This window comes from Trachinotus anak, unplaced genomic scaffold, assembly GCF_046630095.1.
Source record: "Trachinotus anak isolate AG129_WGS33_773 ecotype Australia unplaced genomic scaffold, CSIRO_AGI_Tana_v1 ptg000014l, whole genome shotgun sequence".
NCBI lineage: Eukaryota > Metazoa > Chordata > Actinopteri > Carangiformes > Carangidae > Trachinotus > Trachinotus anak.
In genome coordinates, this window is record NW_027273865.1 from 742,640 (window position 1) to 760,000 (window position 17,361).

Sequence of the window (17,361 nt, forward strand, 5' to 3'; positions counted from 1 at the left end):
GTAATGTATTACCATTTTTATTAATACTACTAGTATATTTGTATTGTCCATAATGTTCCTCAGTCAGGAAACACACAGTTATCCTGCATAACCTGCAGAATTTACACAGTCGTAAGAACCTGCTGTGTATTTATCTATACAGAAATCCAACACCACATGACACACCTGAGGAGGAAGTGACATCTTGTTGCCATGGGCGACAGGGGAGGTTGTGGGTTAACAAAGTGTGACAGACAGAGGGAGAGAGAGCAGGAGGCTTGTCCAAAATAAGTTACTACAGTGGAAACTTCAAACTGATCAGACAGGCAGCATTTTAGATTTACATAGATATCTTTATTTTTTCCTCTGTAGTCAGCTTTGAGAGGACGGGAGTGAAGGTCACAAACTAGGATGTTCTTTTGTGTGACCCTGTTTGACTGCCTGTCTGTTTTTGGACCTGTTCTTTACATCCTTTTTTTGACATCAGTTAAAGGACATTTCAGCTTTTTTTAGATGACCCCAGGGAAGAGGCAGTGGTGACATGTGACTGTGATCTGCTGGATTTAAACCTATGATGAATTAAACCTGTTAAACCATGAAGATTTTCAACATTTCTGTGTTTTTAATGACTATAGACCTAACTGCCCTGTAGACATAACCTGAGTCGCAGTTTTTCTCATGGATATTTGGAAACTGGCCACGTGTGTTTTAGGAAGATACAGAGGAAACAGAAGTTCCAGAAACATCAGATCAATGTACGCACCTTTCTATCTGTAGTTGTGGATATTTCTGACAACCAGAACACTGCTACCATCGGATATCACTGTCACTGTGAGTGAGAGTTTTTAACTGTGCACGTGAAGATGTACAAGCGTCGGGACTATGTGGAACTCTATGAGAAGGATCAGGCCAAATGGGCGCTGATACGCAACGTCAACACTGTGATGAAACAGAGCACACTGCTGCCGGTATGCTCTGTGTGTGTGTGTGTGTGTGTGTGTGAGTGTTTTAACTTTGAGTCATTATTATGTCTTTACTTTATTGTATTTCTATTGCTAAAGATATGAGTATGTGTGATTGTGTTTCATGCAGCAAACATAAATCAATTATATTTCTGTGTACATTGGCAGTGGCTGTGAATGCAAACAGCTACATAGCTCTGCATTTAGCCACATGGAGTTAGAGAAAATTAGAGAAAACAGGAGCTTGGATCATTCAGTTTACAGAAGGACAGATAAAAAGTGCATTATTCAGCAGGAGGGGTTGGAAAAGTATTTTCCTACCTTGTGATGACTTAGCCCCAGTTTCTAACTCTCATCACATCACATAGCTGAGCAGTAATTTTCTGCCGATTTGTAAAAAAAAAAACGTAGTGCCTTTTTGAGGACATTTACAGTATCCCCAAAGACTCTGCTTAGAATCTAGATGAAAAATATTTTGGCCTCTATTTTAACATTGCAAAGCTTATGGTCTAAAGAGCATGCTGCAAGTGCATTTAGGGTGTGTCCATATCACTTTTGCTATTTTAATGGCAGGAAACAGTCTATTTGCTGCACGAGCTGCATGGTTCAAAAGGATTGTACTTAGTCTCTTTTTTTTCATGGGAGTGTTTTGGGTGCAATGAGCAATAATTGTAATTTGGCACATTCTATTATAACGGTGCAGATTCTATTTGTGGGGAGTTGATTACATATTGTGACTGACCAGTGAGCCCAGTCCAGAACATGCAACAGGACCAAGGAAGGGCTGAATGTGTACAGCTCTACAATGAAGCAACGGCACAAATCACAATGTTGGACATCTTTTATGTTAGCCAAGGCTATATTACAAGAAGTGTGAATAAATGTTTGGTTCATTATGAGACTGTGGTGGACAAATTTAGTCATGAACAACAAACCCTGTGGATTTACAAGGTATTAAGAAAAGAACGCTTCTCTGCAGAGCCTCATTTATGTCCAAGAGACATCCATGACACATGTCAATGTTGTGGCAGTGTTATGATCTGGCAGAGATGTAGGCCCGTCATACTTTCTGTGCCGCTTTCTGGCAGGTGTAATATAGAGCCCATTGTGTCTCTGGAAAATAAAAAAAAAGAATTTTTAACCCACTTGCAACTGTGTTTCCTGGCTGGCTGGTGTTCTTGGAAAACACAATAAATATACTGACATAAAATTAATAAGTAAATATAAAACAATACAATATAACATCACTATAAACAAACATAGGCCTAGTGTCACCTTTTTTGTTGTAGTGTCAGGTGACATAGGTAATTTTCAGGTACCATCTTTTATTAGGGTTAGAAGGGTTGGAATATTTTTAGTTAGACGTTTGAGTCTTTGAGGAATCTGGAAAAACCTTCAGTACTGCTGGAAGTTTTCTTAAACCACCATACATTTTTTTCAAAGATCCCCAGTCTGTGACTTGAAGGTAAAGGTGATATCTGAGAGGCTCGAACTGGGGCTGGTGGTGTTGCTGTTAGAATCCACGGTAACCGACCACAGGTGCAGAGCCGCTTTTCAGGCATACATTTGATACTCAAAAGGTTTTAATCTCTCTGTACTAACCCTTCTCTCCTCTCCTACATAACGACTGTCTGCTGGTTAGATGTCCTCCCTGTCCACCTTGACAAATTCCTGGTACACGTTTTATGTTATTTCTTTTCCAGAAGCTTCTAGTCCGGGCTGGACTGTCTGCCTGGATCAGGAGACCGTTTATTTTACCCTTTTCAGACTGCACCATTTATTTGATTTACTAATCCGTCTGAGTCTTAATGTTACAGCTTCAATAAACACGGTAAAGTGAGTAAAGGTCAGCTCACTGTAGAGTAAGATGATATGAGGCCTTATTTAACACAGTGTCTGATTTACGGTAATGGAGTTCACATGTCTTCAGGCTGCATTAAACCTTGTCTAGGTGCAGTGTGGAAACGGTTATGATTCAGTGAAAGAAATATGGGTTCTAATCACAGGTCTGATCATCTTAAAAATATTACCTCTGAATGGTCTCAATCACGGTCATGTAGATGGTGTAATCAAGGCACAGTTCCTTTCTGATTCTGATTTCTCATCTCATAACACTTACTGTTGTTATTCTGACCCTGATTCACCAGATTACCATTCTAATCTCAATCCTATTCCTGCTCTCAGTTTTAATTCTAGATTTCTTTCCAGGGCGACTATGTCTGGTTGGATTTGAAGACTGGTCGGGAGTTTGAGGTACCGATCGGTGCAGTGGTCAAACTCTGTGACTCAGGACAGATCCAGGTGCTGGATGATGAGGGAAACGTAAGTGCTGAAACATTATGTTTTTTCTTAAAGGTTCCATTATGTCATTGTTGAAATCACCATCTCCTTTAAATCATTTTACTCCTCACTGTATGATGTAGTGTGGAGTGAATGTGTGAGATTTCAGCCACATTGTGATTCAGTTTTACTGTCTTTTTTAGTGTTGCTAAAAAAGTAACATCAGAAGATTTTGTTTCTAAGTAAGTGAACAAATTCACACATATTTCTCTGTAACCAAAGCTCAGATGAGAAGGTTTCAAACTGGACTTTAACTGACAAGATTAAACTTTGACAATAGCAGCAAGCAGTTCATTAGAACTGATGCAATGACCTGAATATGGTCCAGCTTTGTTCCCAGTGTGGAGATGATAGTGTTGAATTCAGCTCCTCCAGAGGGCATCATGCTGACTTGCTTGTAGCTTCTGTTCAGTCAGCTTTGACATTCAGATCCTTTTTGCTTTGTTTTTTTGATTTGCCTGCTATATTTCTGTAATTTGCCGTTTGTATCAAATATGTTGTTCACTTACTGATGAGTTTAAGTGAAATTACAGGGATGTAAATGGCTGAACTATTGAAAATGGCAAGAGCCAGACCCAGACTGCTTCTGCTCCATCTGCCCTCCACTTGAAGGAAACTGGGGACTGTTGCAATAATGAAACTTTAGTGTTTTTACTGTTTCGGATGAGGAGTGCACTGAAACTTCAGAAGTTGGACTGTGCTTCTGTTTTGCTCTACAAACCACAATAACCCCCCCTCCCCCCAGGAGCACTGGATCTCCCCCCAGAATGCCTCCAACATTAAGCCAATGCATCCCACCTCCATCCACGGTGTGGAGGACATGATCCGGCTGGGAGACCTGAATGAAGCTGGAATTCTACGGAACCTGCTCATCAGATACAGAGAAAAACTCATATATGTGAGTATAACTGTATTTACACCTGCATTAACACATTTTTCTCAGTTGGGTTCAGATGACAACACTCTGCTCTCACAACAGTTCTTCATGTCATGGATTCACCAAGATGTTAGAAGTTCATCTGACACTCTGCTCCATGTTGACATGTCTGCATCACATCATTTCTGCAGATTTGCACATTCATGCTGTCAATCTCCTGTTCTACCACATCCCAAAGGTCTTTACTGGATTCAGATCTGGTGACTGACACTGAACTCATTGTCATGTTCTTTTACCCAGTTTGAGACAACTTATCGTGCTTAGAGGATGGTAAACTGTGGCCATAAAGGGAAACAATAAGCAACAATATTCAGATCCAGACTGTGACATTCAAACCATGATTGAATGGCCCAACATGTGCCAAGAAAACTGCCTGAATTGTTAACACAAAGCAGGTTGGGTCCATGGATTCATGCTGTTGGTGTCAAGTTCTGACCCTACCATCTGCTGCCTCAGCAGATATCCAGATCCATCAGACCAGGCTAAGTTTTTTCAGTCTTCATCTGTCCAGTGTTGTTGAGTCTGTGTCCACTGCAGCCTCAGGTTTCTGTTCTTGGCTGACAGGAGAGGAACCTGACCTGGTCTCTGCTGTTGTAGCTCGTCCCCCTAAAGTTGGACGTGTTGTTCACTCTGAAGCTTTTCTGCTCAACACAGTTGTAAAGAGTGGTTATCTGAGTGACTGAAGCCTTTCTGTCAGCTCCAACCAGTCTGTCCATTCTCCTCTGACCTCTGCCATCAGCGAGATGTTTCCTCCACAGAACTGTTGCTCCCTGGATGGTTTTTGGTTTTGGCTCCTTTCTGACTAAACTCTAGAGACTGTTTTAGAAATACACATCTGTTTTTTCCCTATTCTGATGTTTGCTGTGAACATTATCTGAAGCTCCTGACCGGGATCTGCATGATTTTATGCATTGCACTGCTGCCACATGATTGGCTGGTTGAATAATTGCATGAATAAGCAGGTGTGCAGGTGTTCCTAATAAGTGTTATACACAGTATGTACTGCATATTATTAGAAGAAATACCACAAATATGGAGACAAAATATTTTTTATTTGAGGATTTTAACTGATCATGTAATTTTAATGGAACATAATGAGTTTTATTTCCTACTTTGTTGATCTATTTATGTGCACTCTTCTCCTAATGCTGCTGTTTCTTGATGGCAGTAACAAGTTGGAAAATGGAAAAAATTACTGATGAAAAACCACTAGATTGCCAACAGTGCTGCTGATTTTTGCACCCCTTAATGACTATAAGCACTTTTCAACTTTTATCCAGGGCTTGAATGGACTTTACTAACACACTCTCAGTATTATCTCATGAACCTACTCTCAGACTTCTGCTGCTGGCTGTTTTTCTACTCTCACCTCAGTTTCTTGCTTCTTTATTCTCTCTTTTGCCCTGCTCGCTGTCCTCCTTCCTCCCTTCCTCTTCTTGTTTCATCTGAAGACAAACTGTGGTGGCAGGGTAAGTCAGCTCCTGCACATCAAACATGACTGGACAGAGATCCAGCCCAAGCTGAAAAATGACACACTTAATGTAATGCACATCTTTAATGCAACAGCTGCATGGCCTCAAAAACATGTAGTAAATGTCATGTTACGGTGCATCTGTAAACTGCATGCTTTGTGCATGTTTTTAAGGTTTCATGTAAGCATTGGTCTCACAATCTTAAAACTGAAGGAAACTCATGGTTGGTTATAAATGATTTTATCTATGGGTGATTCAACTGTTCCAAACAATACAATTTTGTAAAGAAATTTAGTACAATGGGCATTTCATCATGGAATAAAACTCATCCTTCATTTTATTTTGCTCTGCACAAATAGTTTTATGACATACAGTGCCCTGCAGGAAAAAAACAGTATTACATGAGGTAAGGCCAAAACTACACTGACATGGAGAGGAAAAGAGCTACTTTTCTGAAATTATGAAGTTTTGGAGACAGGGAATTAAAAGAGGGATGGAGGGGTTCTGACCCCCCTGATTAAGACTTGGACCCCACAAAAGAGGTAAAAACAACGATAAATTTCAGGTAATTAACAAAGATTTGTAATCATGAATATTACAATATATTTCCCACATTCATACCAGTAATAATCTTGTGGTATGATTTCAAACAGCTATAAAGTGGACAACATGGTTTCTTTACCTTGATGTTAGCGGAACTTCTCGTCTGCCCGCCTCACTCTCGCATCAGTGGCTGGCCCACGCGTCACTCACACGCTCTTGGTAAACATAGGTAGCAGTCGCTAGCTAACTAGCTTTTTTAATACACTTCTGAGTTTCTGAATTAGATTGTGTCGAGTATCTGAGGATAAAGAATAAGGTTAGCTAGTCTCTAACTTTAGCCTTAAGTTACAGTTGAGCTAACTGATGTTAGCGTGCCCTCTCATTTCCAGTGCTGGCTTGGTGTTTCATTATAAAATGTCATATATCATCTAATTCACTGGTGCTCAGTCATGAGCAGTGACACAATGGAGGATTAGTTTTTGTAGTGATACATTTTGGTATCAATATTAAGTTTAGTGTTTAATTTTAACAGTCTTTTTGTGGCTGTGGTGCTTTAGTTAGTCTTTTACCTTTTTGATATGAGCTTTTATAACAGGCACCTCCTTTGATTTCACTCATGAAGTCAGGAGTTTCACCTGTTGGGTAATTGAAAAATATTCAAATGCATAAGACTAAGTATTTGTTTTTGCAGTCGTGGAAAGTAGTTAAGTACATTTACTAAATACTGCACATAAGTACAATTTTGAGGTACTTTACTTGAGGGTTTCCATTTTATGCTACTTTATACTTCAAGTCCACTACATTTCAGTGGGAAATATTTTTATCTTTCTACTCTACTGTAAGGACTGTAACACTTCAGTTAACTGAAGCATGCGTGTGCACTGTACTAGGTTCCCTTCCCTTTCACAGTTGACGCCGCCCCCATCAATGTATAATTTGCACTCTGTTGGGAGGTGTCATGTTCCTGCAGGACAAGTCAGAATGCTTCATGGGAGCGATGGGCTCAGGCTCAGCGGTGACCAAGCTTAACGCTACAGCCTGAGTGTATGTTGATATGTTTTCAACATGGCCACCTATTCTCCCGTGGCGAACACTAATACGTTCTAATTGTCATGCTTCAACATCTGAGCTACGAGACGTGCGTCACCTCATCTACCCTCCACCAGCCCCAACTTGCTGCATGGCATAAAAATGCTGTGACAGTGAAAACAATCTCCGTCTCACCAGTAATTGAATTTATATTCTCATAAATTCTGCCAGTGTGTTGGTAATATTTCTGTCTGTTTCTACTCAAGTTGTTTCAAGAATTTTATTAAATCACCTTTTTTATTTAATTCTAGTTGTTTTAAGATATATGAACACATTTCAACAGCAAACAGGCTGAAACATTACCACTGCACTGAAAAGATTTTGTGACTGAATGACTGAAATTATTTAAAAGAATATACATTTTTTGCAGATTGAACTGCCCAACGTTCTATAAAGCACTTGGAGAGCTCTGCCTTGACCAAATGCATCAAAAATGCTGCTCACACATGAATGCATCAGTGATAATATAGAGTGTATGGCAATATGAAAGCAGCCATTCAGCATCATGAGTAATTTTACTTTTCTTACTTTAAGTTCATTTTGCTGATAGTACTTCTGTATGTTTACTTGGCTATGTTCAATGCATGACTTTTTGTAATGGAATACAGTATTTTTACATTGTAGTATGACACTTTTTTCCCACCCCTGCTCTGCAGTGTTTTTGACAGATTATTGGCATGGAAATGCTAAACTAGCTCAAATTCTAGACTAAGAGCATCATCAGTCCAAAATATTGAGGATTGACATACAAGCTCTATATCAGTTCATTCTCTTCCTTCCTATGCAGACATACACTGGTTCCATCCTGGTGGCCGTCAACCCTTATCAGCTACTGCCCATCTACTCGGCCGACCAGATCCGCCTCTACACCAACAAGAAGATTGGTGAAATGCCACCCCACATTTTTGCCATTGCTGACAACTGTTACTTCAACATGCAAAGGAACAACCGCGATCAGTGCTGTATCATCAGGTATGAAAGATTTCAGGCTGCAAGTAAATGTGGTTCCAAATCTCCAATATGTGACAAAGGTCTCAGTTTTAGCCACACACAGATTGATCCAAACTCTGGTTCACAGTGAAACTTCTCAGCAAGTATTGGATGGATTATTGTGCAGTTTGGTGCAGACATTCACAGTCTTTGTTAACTTGTGTCATCCCTTAAATTTTCAATTAGAATCATCATGTATCAAATGCTTTGGTTTATGATCAGGTACTTGCAAAATCATGGACTGAAAAGTATGTCTGTGTGTGTGTGTGACTCTTAATAGTGGTGAGTCTGGAGCAGGGAAGACAGAAAGCACCAAGCTCATCCTTCAGTTCCTGGCTGCCATCAGTGGTCAGCACTCCTGGATAGAACAGCAGGTCCTGGAGGCCAACCCCATACTAGAAGGTAGGAACACACACACACACACACACACACACACACACACACACACACACACACACACATTCCTGCAATCAGGATTTGTCTAAACATTTTCTACAGATTTTTCGATAGATATATTTATGGTGCAAATGTGGAGATATCATTCTGGATGAATAAGTTTAACAGGTTAAAGGTCACATAACAATGTGACCAAGAGATTTCACTTTAAGACAAGATTTAAAATGTATTATAATATTACATTACCACAAAATCAGATAATATGATCACATTTTGAGAAAAACTCCCAAAAGCACAATGATGGCAGGTAACAAGTCTTTACTGGAATGTTCAGGCAAAAGCAAACAAACCACAGCTGCAGCCAGCAGGTGGTAAACTGTGCAGAGGGCTGTGAAATTACATGAGAGTTAGTGACAATGAAAACACAGAACCACGACAAATATATTCTCACATTTCCATACTGATATTTAATTGACATGTTTAATGTATATGTCACTCTACTCTAAGTCTGTCACTATTATAAAAATGACACTTATTCATTTTTCATGGGTTACATTTTTACAGCATGTGTTATGGCTCTGTTCTGTGAATTCCATGTCAGTGTAAAAACTGCCTTTTAAAAAACCCCATTTAGGTTATACCCTGGGGCAAGATGACGAAATGTCTTGGTCACCCACAGATTTTATGTACATATAGTTTATTTACAGGTGCATTTTATGCCTGAGCTGGTGATGAAAGTATGTTATGTAGTAGTATATATACAGTCATGAAGTCTGTATCTGCACAACTGTGAATGCCTCACCTAAATGAAAAACAATACTGTAACATTACACCACACTGCACGTATCGAATGTCTCTGAAACTCTCAGACTCTTAGGTTCTGACTCATGGAACTTAATGCAAGCACACAGCACACACACAGATAGAGGACAGTTCCACTAAAAGTCATCAGTAAAATCCTCAAGCAGAGTTACTGAAACTCAACTGTGTCTGAAATAAAATGTAGTTTTAAGAGGTGTTGATCTGTTATTAACACTTAAGATTTCTTGAAAATGTTCTGACTTGTGAAACCTCATGAAAACACCCAAACATACACAAAAGTACACACAACCAGCGGGGTTCATATACACTTACCCATGCATTCATTCATATGTCATCATTATCACGGGTTTCTGTTGTTTCTCTTCCAGCCTTTGGCAACGCTAAAACCATTCGCAATGACAACTCGTCTCGTTTTGGGAAATACATTGACATCCATTTCAACAAGCGAGGAGCCATAGAGGGAGCCAAGATAGAGCAATACCTGCTGGAGAAGTCCAGAGTCTGTCGACAGGTACGGTCCAAAGTGACAACACCTGTCACAGGTTTACACTCCTCAGGACTTCTACAGTTATTAACTGTGACTGGGAATAAAAAACAATGTTTCACTTTATTGTCTGGCATTTAAATACCCCTCCCCCACTAAAACAAATCTTTAGGAATTGGAAAAATTAAAAACTTCACTTTCAAGTTCATTTTTCTGTTTTAATGTAGAACTATTCTGTAATAATGGTGTCTGGTTCATAATATCAGCTTCAGAAATTAAAATGCTAAATTTAACAGCATGTTGGCGCTAAGGTTGGTGTGCTAACCTTTGCACACTTTCTGTGAGGGTTTCAATAATCGTTCTGCAGGGTCTGAAGTAGTGAAAGAGGCAATTTTCTAAATGTTATATGTGTGAATATATATAGTGAATTTCTTTTTATGTCATCTCTCTAATTCTTTAATATTTATCTGTTTTCTCGCTTGTCAGCCTGTCTCTATGCTGCTGTAATGTGATTTTCAATAAAGTCTTACATTTGACTTAAATGATGCAACATTAGTTTTTTTCTACTTTCCCGTCTCTGCAGGCCTTCGATGAGAGGAACTATCACATCTTCTACTGCATGCTGAAGGGAATGACTGCAGATGAGAAGAAGAAACTGGGGCTTAGCAAGGCCACAGACTACACCTACCTGACCATCGTGAGTAATGTTTCACTTTGACCCTCATGTGTTCACCTTCGGCTGTGTCAGTCAACCAGCTGTAATACAAGTTTGATTTAAAAAGAAAAATGAGAAAAGGAGGTTTCAGGGATGTAAATCAGCTGTATGTCAGATTTAATGTCAGCATAGCCCCAGTTTGTGCCCCTTATGTATTAATATAACATCTGTTTCAGAATCCTAACAAACAGTAGCTGGAATTAGCATTTATCTGTATATGTAAAGTCACCTATTTTTCTCTATGTTGATGTATCATTATATCATTTTAGATTTTCATACAAAATAACTTTATATTCATATTTGTCTTGTACAAAACAAGCAAAGACGTTTGCGTCATCCGGAATAGAAAAGATAGTTGCAACTTAGGAAATGGGTTAAGAAGGTTTTTTTATTGTGCACTCGACAGAATAATTTTTCATCCAGATGGTGAGAAAAAAATAGCCTCAGAACAGCAGTGAATATTGTTAAACAACTTTCTTCTGAGATCAATGGAGAGGCACAATCTTACATGCACTCACATGTACATTTGTGACGTAAATGAAAAAACTAAACTAAAAAAATAACCCTGAAAACTTAGGTATCTCCACAAGTGAAAAACTTTGGAAAAAGAAGTCAGGAACTCACATCCTGCACACTAACAAACTTTATAACAGTGAGCGAAACTTCCCATGCACAGTCAATATAAGTGATCAGGTGCTGGTTGTTTGCAGGAACAACTTAAGTGAAAATCATTAGCCACTGATGAGATAACTTCACTGTGGCTTTCGTTAAGAGCCAACAGCTTGTTTCTTTACAAAATAAAAAAAAAAATGGGCAAAACAGAGTTGATGTGATAAGAAGCTGAGATACTTCCATCAGCTGCGATAAAAGTTTGATAACAGAAAAACTTTCACAATGTAAAACTGAATGTAAATCAGTAAAGGCTGTTTTGACCATTTACCCACTCTACGGGGAGACACCCCGCTCACTAAGCGACATATAAAAGGACACATTGATCATATTTAATAGTTGATGATGAGGCTGAGGTTCTTCTTCCTCTGCAGGGTAACTGTACATTGTGTGATGGCCGAGACGACATGAAAGAGTACTCCAACATCCGCTCTGCAATGAAGGTACTGGTAACACCACACACTGATTATAGGAGAGTCAGAAGTCAGAAGTCTGTGTTACTTTATCACTTAAACTAGCAAGGTAAAATCTGGACCTGAGTAAATATTTCTCCCACAAAGTGGACCCTCTCTGTACTTCAAAGAAACTAGAAGGTGATATGTTTTTCTTTTTCAAACAGGATTTACAGATTTGCTTTGCTCTGTTCTGCAGGTACTAATGTTCACAGACAAAGAGAACTGGGAGATTTCTAAGCTGCTGGCTGCTATCTTACACATGGGAAACCTCAGATATGAAGGTAAAGTAAAAGAAGATTTTACAACACAATTCATTTCTCAAAATGTTTGCTGCTCTTCACTGTGCTCAGTTTCCTGTTGCCTGTCTCTGTCTGGGGTTGGGGCTGGACGTCCATGTCATTTCTGTCCCCCTCACTTTCACAGTTTCAGTTGATTTTCTAACCAAACCCTCTCTGAACAAGGTTCTTACTGTTCTGCCACAACAGTCCATATGTTCGAGTGTTGAACTGTGTTGATAAAAAAAACTCTTCTTCTGTGTACTGCAAGTGTTGCTGGAGTTTTCACCTCTTTAGACTTTTTCCTTTCTCTTGCACCTTGGAAGAAGGTGAAGTTGTGCCAGAAACATCTACCCTGCTGCTACAAAACCAAACCCATGCCCTCATTTTACATGAATATGTTTGTATTTTTATATGATTGTTTCATTTCATCCTTTCTGTGTGTAAAAAAATATTCACACTCTGAATAACTACTGACCCTGCAGCTCGAACCTATGACAACCTGGATGCCTGCGAGGTTGTCCGCAGCCCTCACCTCACCACTGCTGCCACACTGCTGGAGGTGACACACACGCACACACACACACACACACACACACACACACACACACACACACACAGTATGATGATGGATGCTGAATGACCTGTTGTCATTTTATTTCTCTTTTAGTGACATTTTGCAGATGAGCTGCACCTGAACTTCAGTATGTTGTTCACATAGCAGAACAAAATTACAGCTGTTTTGCTGTCAAACAGAACCTCACTAATCATAATGCAGCTTTACTGTAGCCTACGTGCTGCATAAACTGTGCAAGTGTATTATGAAGGGTCAAATAAACTAAGATCAATATTGTGCCAGACTCTCAGGCTTTTTCACTGCCCAGTGAGAAACATTGATTAGACACTCTTCAAACAGAGGCTCTGATTCAGCGGCCTCTGGGCCAGTGCCCCTTTAGGACCATATGGTAATCATTCCATGGCTCTGATCACTGCTCAGTACCAAGAAGATCAAAACCTTAGCGAGCACTCAGGTCAGGTATTTGATTAAAACAGTTTTGCACAACATATAGTCAACATAACGATGACCTGAGGTTGACGGAGATGAAAAGGAGCTCCTGTGAGTGTGTTTGTTTGTGTGCCCAGGTGGACGGTAAGGATCTGATGAACTGTCTGACCAGCCGCACTCTGATCACCAGAGGGGAGACTGTCTCCACCCCACTCAGCATGGAACAAGCTCTGGATGTACGAGACGCTTTTGTTAAGGTACAAACCTTGATTATGAAAACTGTTTGTTTATCAATTAAAAGCACCAAGGTATCTTCTATCCGAGAAACTCAACACATTATCATGTATGGCCTTAAGTATGAGAGATATAGGCAATATGATGAGATCCATTACAGGAGGTTAAAGGCGTCCTATGGAGTTTTCTTGTCAGCAAATAAAAGTTGTTTTCATTCAGTGTTACTCGGTGTGTATCCTTGAATAATAACTAAAGTGTTAAATGCATTTCCTTGCTTGTAAAACATTTGCAAAGCCAAAATTTTACAAATTTTAACCTTGTTTTGTTTACATTCATGTTTTCTGGCTAGCAGTCTTCTTCTTTCCTGCCTTCGCTGATACTTTGCTGCATCTCTTTGCACATCAAGATCAGTGGAATAGCACAAAACCAGTGGCAGCACATAAAACTGCATAGAGACACTAGAAGTCAACAACTCCACAGGGAACCTGTGTTGAGGTGTTCAATAGTGATTTGCTCTGTGTGTGTGTGTGTGTGTGTGTGTGTGTGTGTGTGTGTGTGTGTGTGTGTGTGTGTGTGTGTGTATGTGTGTGCGCAGGGTATTTATGGCCGTCTGTTTGTGTGGATCGTGGAGAAGATCAATGCAGCCATTTACAAACCTCCTTCCTCACAGCCCAAAGCTCTCAGACGCTCCATCGGGCTGCTGGACATCTTCGGCTTTGAGAACTTCACTGTTAACAGGTACAACACACACACACACACACACACACACACACACACACACACGCTTACACACTTGATGACATTATGCATCTGAGGAACCATATATCAACTCTGAGTAAAGGTCTCGTTTCTCTTTCCTTTGTCTCCTCCAGTTAGAAAAATGTGTACGTTTGTAAACTGGGACCTCCTCCTCTCACCGTCTTGTCATTTTCTTCTTTACCTGAAGAGAACTGAGAGTGAAAGTCTTTTTCTCATCGTCACAGTTTTCTCCCCCCTCCTTCCTGCAGCTTTGAGCAGCTGTGCATCAACTTTGCCAACGAGAACCTGCAGCAGTTCTTCGTCCGTCACGTCTTCAAGCTGGAGCAGGAGGAGTACAACCTGGAGCACATCAACTGGCAGCACATCGAGTTCACTGACAACCAGGATGCCCTGGACATGATCGCCATCAAACCCATGAACATCATCTCTCTCATTGATGAGGAGAGCAAGTTCCCCAAGGTACATACACTCAGATGGTGGGTGGTGGGACACTGGTCATTGCAGGTTTATGAGTTGAAAACAAGTTTTGAATGAAGAAGCTTTAAATAAATTTCAATTTTAATAAAAAAAAAATACACATATGTGATTTTTTTTCCTGTCTGTGTTTGTGTCACCTGCAGGGCACAGACACCACCATGCTCAACAAGCTGAACTTTCAGCACAAACTCAACACAAACTACATCCCTCCAAAGAACAACTATGAGACTCAGTTTGGCATCCAGCACTTTGCCGGAGTGGTTTACTATGAAACAAGAGGTCAGAGTCACTTCATGCACACCAGAGAGCTTTAAAGGTTCAATGGTCTCCAAATGTCCCCTATTACTACATTTTCATTGCTTTGACACAGAACACATTCAATAACCACATCTTTCAAAATCATCATATTCAAACTTATCTACCAACAAAACCTCCATCGTACATGCTCACATACTGTTGTGAAAGCTGCTGAATTAATGTTTAAAACCTAAAACATAACACAAAATTACCGTGAATCAGACTGATGTTTGCTTCATTCTGCTACACCTAAAAAAATGCATACATTTCTAACTGCCACATAAAACACTGAATCCAGACGGTTTTGTAATTGTTGATTTCATTTCGTGAATTGTGAATTACTCCTACTATCACTCCTTGCCTATTGCAGCAAATTGCAGCATTTCTGATTAATTTCTGTAGCATATATTACAAGGTAGCACTTTGATGCAATAAAGAGGTGCACTTCTTTTGTTGTAGTGGAATCTTGCCCTGTGCCAAATAAATAAACTAGAGGTGCTCTCAGAGAGCACAGACCTCCGCCAAGGCCAGTGTCAAACAACATACACCAGACTTCAGAGAAAAAAATCAAATTCATAGTAAATGATCTGAATCTGCCTCAAATGTAATAGATTCCTCCCTGGTCCATCCCTCCACCACGTTCAGTGCAAATCAGTTCAGTACCTTTTGTGTAATCATGCTGACAAATAAACAAACCAACAAAAACATTAACAAGACAGTAGCAATTATTGTGATGCCACCTGTTGTTCATGGTTTTTAGGCTGGTTTGTGTTTTAGTTGCACTGGTGCATTTTGGTTTTAAGGTGAGCAGTTGTGCTGAGCTGCATGTTGGTAAAGAACCTGAAGTCAGTGCAGAAAAATGTGAGAAATGAAGCCTTTTGTTATCACTGAGCATGTGACTGTGTTTTGTGTCATGAGCAGAGAGAGAGTTCAGAGTTCAGAGGGGAAAAAGGACGTTGTGACTCTTTGTTACATATTTTTGTTGCACCATACACACTGTAACACCCTGTTTATGTGTGTGTGTGTGTGTGTGTGTGTGCTTGTGTGTGTGTGCTTGTGTCCTGCAGGCTTCCTGGAGAAGAACAGAGACACTCTATACGGTGACATTATCCAGCTGGTTCATTCCTCTAAGAACAAGTTCATCAAACAAATCTTCCAAGCTGATGTTGCTATGGTAACAGGAATACACTCACACAGCCTGTATACAGTGTATTATTGATAACGAGCAGAAAACACTTAAAATAGTATAATATATGATAAATTCTGTGGCACTGACTTTTCCACCAGTGCATTTTTCATTCCAGTTTCAAGTGATAACCAAAGCATGAACGCAAAATCAATACTTTACAGTCAGGCTTGATAAATTAAAACAAAAAGAGTTCAGAGTTTATCTGAGAATGACTTGAAGTCAGTTGTGGATCACAGTTTTGCCAGAGGCGGCTCCACCTGTTCAGGCTCCTACATGTCTTTTTTTAACTCGCATGTTTCTCAGTAATGTCCAGATCCTGTCTGTTTGTATGAGAGGTGTGTGTGTGTGTAGTTGTAAATGCTACATTGTGAGGACCAAAAAAGGTATTTCCCTAACAGAGTGAGGACATTTTGGTAAAGTGAAGACATTTAGGCTGGTCCTCACTTTCTAAACTGTCTTCAAATGGCATTTTGAGGGTCGGAACTTGGTTTTAGGGTTAGAATTAGGTTTGGGTTAGGGTTAGGCATTCAGCTGTGATGGTTAGGGTTAGGGTAAGGGGCTAGGGAATGCATTAAGTCAGTGAGTGTCCTCACAAAAATAGAAGTTCAAGTGTGCATGCATGCTTCTTCTTGCTAATTTCTGTGTGCTTACGCTCCTGGTGGTTGAGCAGGTGAATATAAAATACATCCCATTCCCCCCAAACACAAAACACCATCTCCATCTATCAGGAATGGTAGTAGTAATCATTTATTTCGGTCCTCATTATCCATCCATCCATTTATCAATTTCCCTCTGCTTATCTGGGATTGGGTCACGGTGGCAGCAGGCTAAGCAAGGTATTCCAGATCGTCCTCTCTCCAACAAAGCCTGTGTGAGACTAAAAACTCTGTGACTTATAACACATTTCCTTTAGACGCGAGAGGTTCAGACCTTAGTCTTTCAAAGGTCTTTTCATCTAGTGTGTGGTAGGCATAAGGTAAAGCCAGTTAAAAACTCTTAGTACCTGATTGCTGCAATTTGTGTCAGTCAAATCTGAACATACATATATGAAACAAAGATTAAGTGGGACTGGGATATCATTATGTCCCATGTCCATCAGAAATAAACCCACTTAGAATGGTTACTCATCTGTAGTTGTTGCTCTGTCTGGTGTTTTGACAGACATTTAACTCTGAAACTGCAACGTCAGCTGGACAAAGGTTTTTATATTTAGAGACGGAGAAAGAGGAAAAAGGTTAGTGTCTGAGCTCAGGAAGAGAAAAGTGAGTCCT

The 17,361-nt window shown here is 39.9% G+C and overlaps 1 protein-coding gene across 2 annotated transcripts in view; it reads left to right on the plus strand.

Moving 5' to 3' along the window:
* Positions 1-299: 299 nt before the first annotated feature.
* Positions 300-17,361, plus strand: part of myo7aa (myosin VIIAa) — a 49,240-nt gene continuing 32,178 nt past the window's right edge. Inside the window, exons 1-15 of one of the 2 annotated variants that reach the window (XM_071496312.1) lie at positions 300-947; positions 3,150-3,263; positions 4,027-4,179; positions 8,110-8,294; positions 8,593-8,714; positions 9,899-10,041; positions 10,598-10,711; positions 11,773-11,841; positions 12,050-12,134; positions 12,614-12,690; positions 13,272-13,391; positions 13,964-14,106; positions 14,376-14,586; positions 14,748-14,883; positions 15,969-16,075. In XM_071496312.1, coding sequence (XP_071352413.1) covers positions 843-947; positions 3,150-3,263; positions 4,027-4,179; positions 8,110-8,294; positions 8,593-8,714; positions 9,899-10,041; positions 10,598-10,711; positions 11,773-11,841; positions 12,050-12,134; positions 12,614-12,690; positions 13,272-13,391; positions 13,964-14,106; positions 14,376-14,586; positions 14,748-14,883; positions 15,969-16,075 — 1,884 coding nt within the window. In that variant the 5' untranslated portion in view covers positions 300-842. Of the gene's footprint in view, positions 948-2,954; positions 3,264-4,026; positions 4,180-8,109; positions 8,295-8,592; positions 8,715-9,898; positions 10,042-10,597; positions 10,712-11,772; positions 11,842-12,049; positions 12,135-12,613; positions 12,691-13,271; positions 13,392-13,963; positions 14,107-14,375; positions 14,587-14,747; positions 14,884-15,968; positions 16,076-17,361 lie in introns of those variants that run through there. The other variant, XM_071496311.1, reaches the window with a different exon arrangement.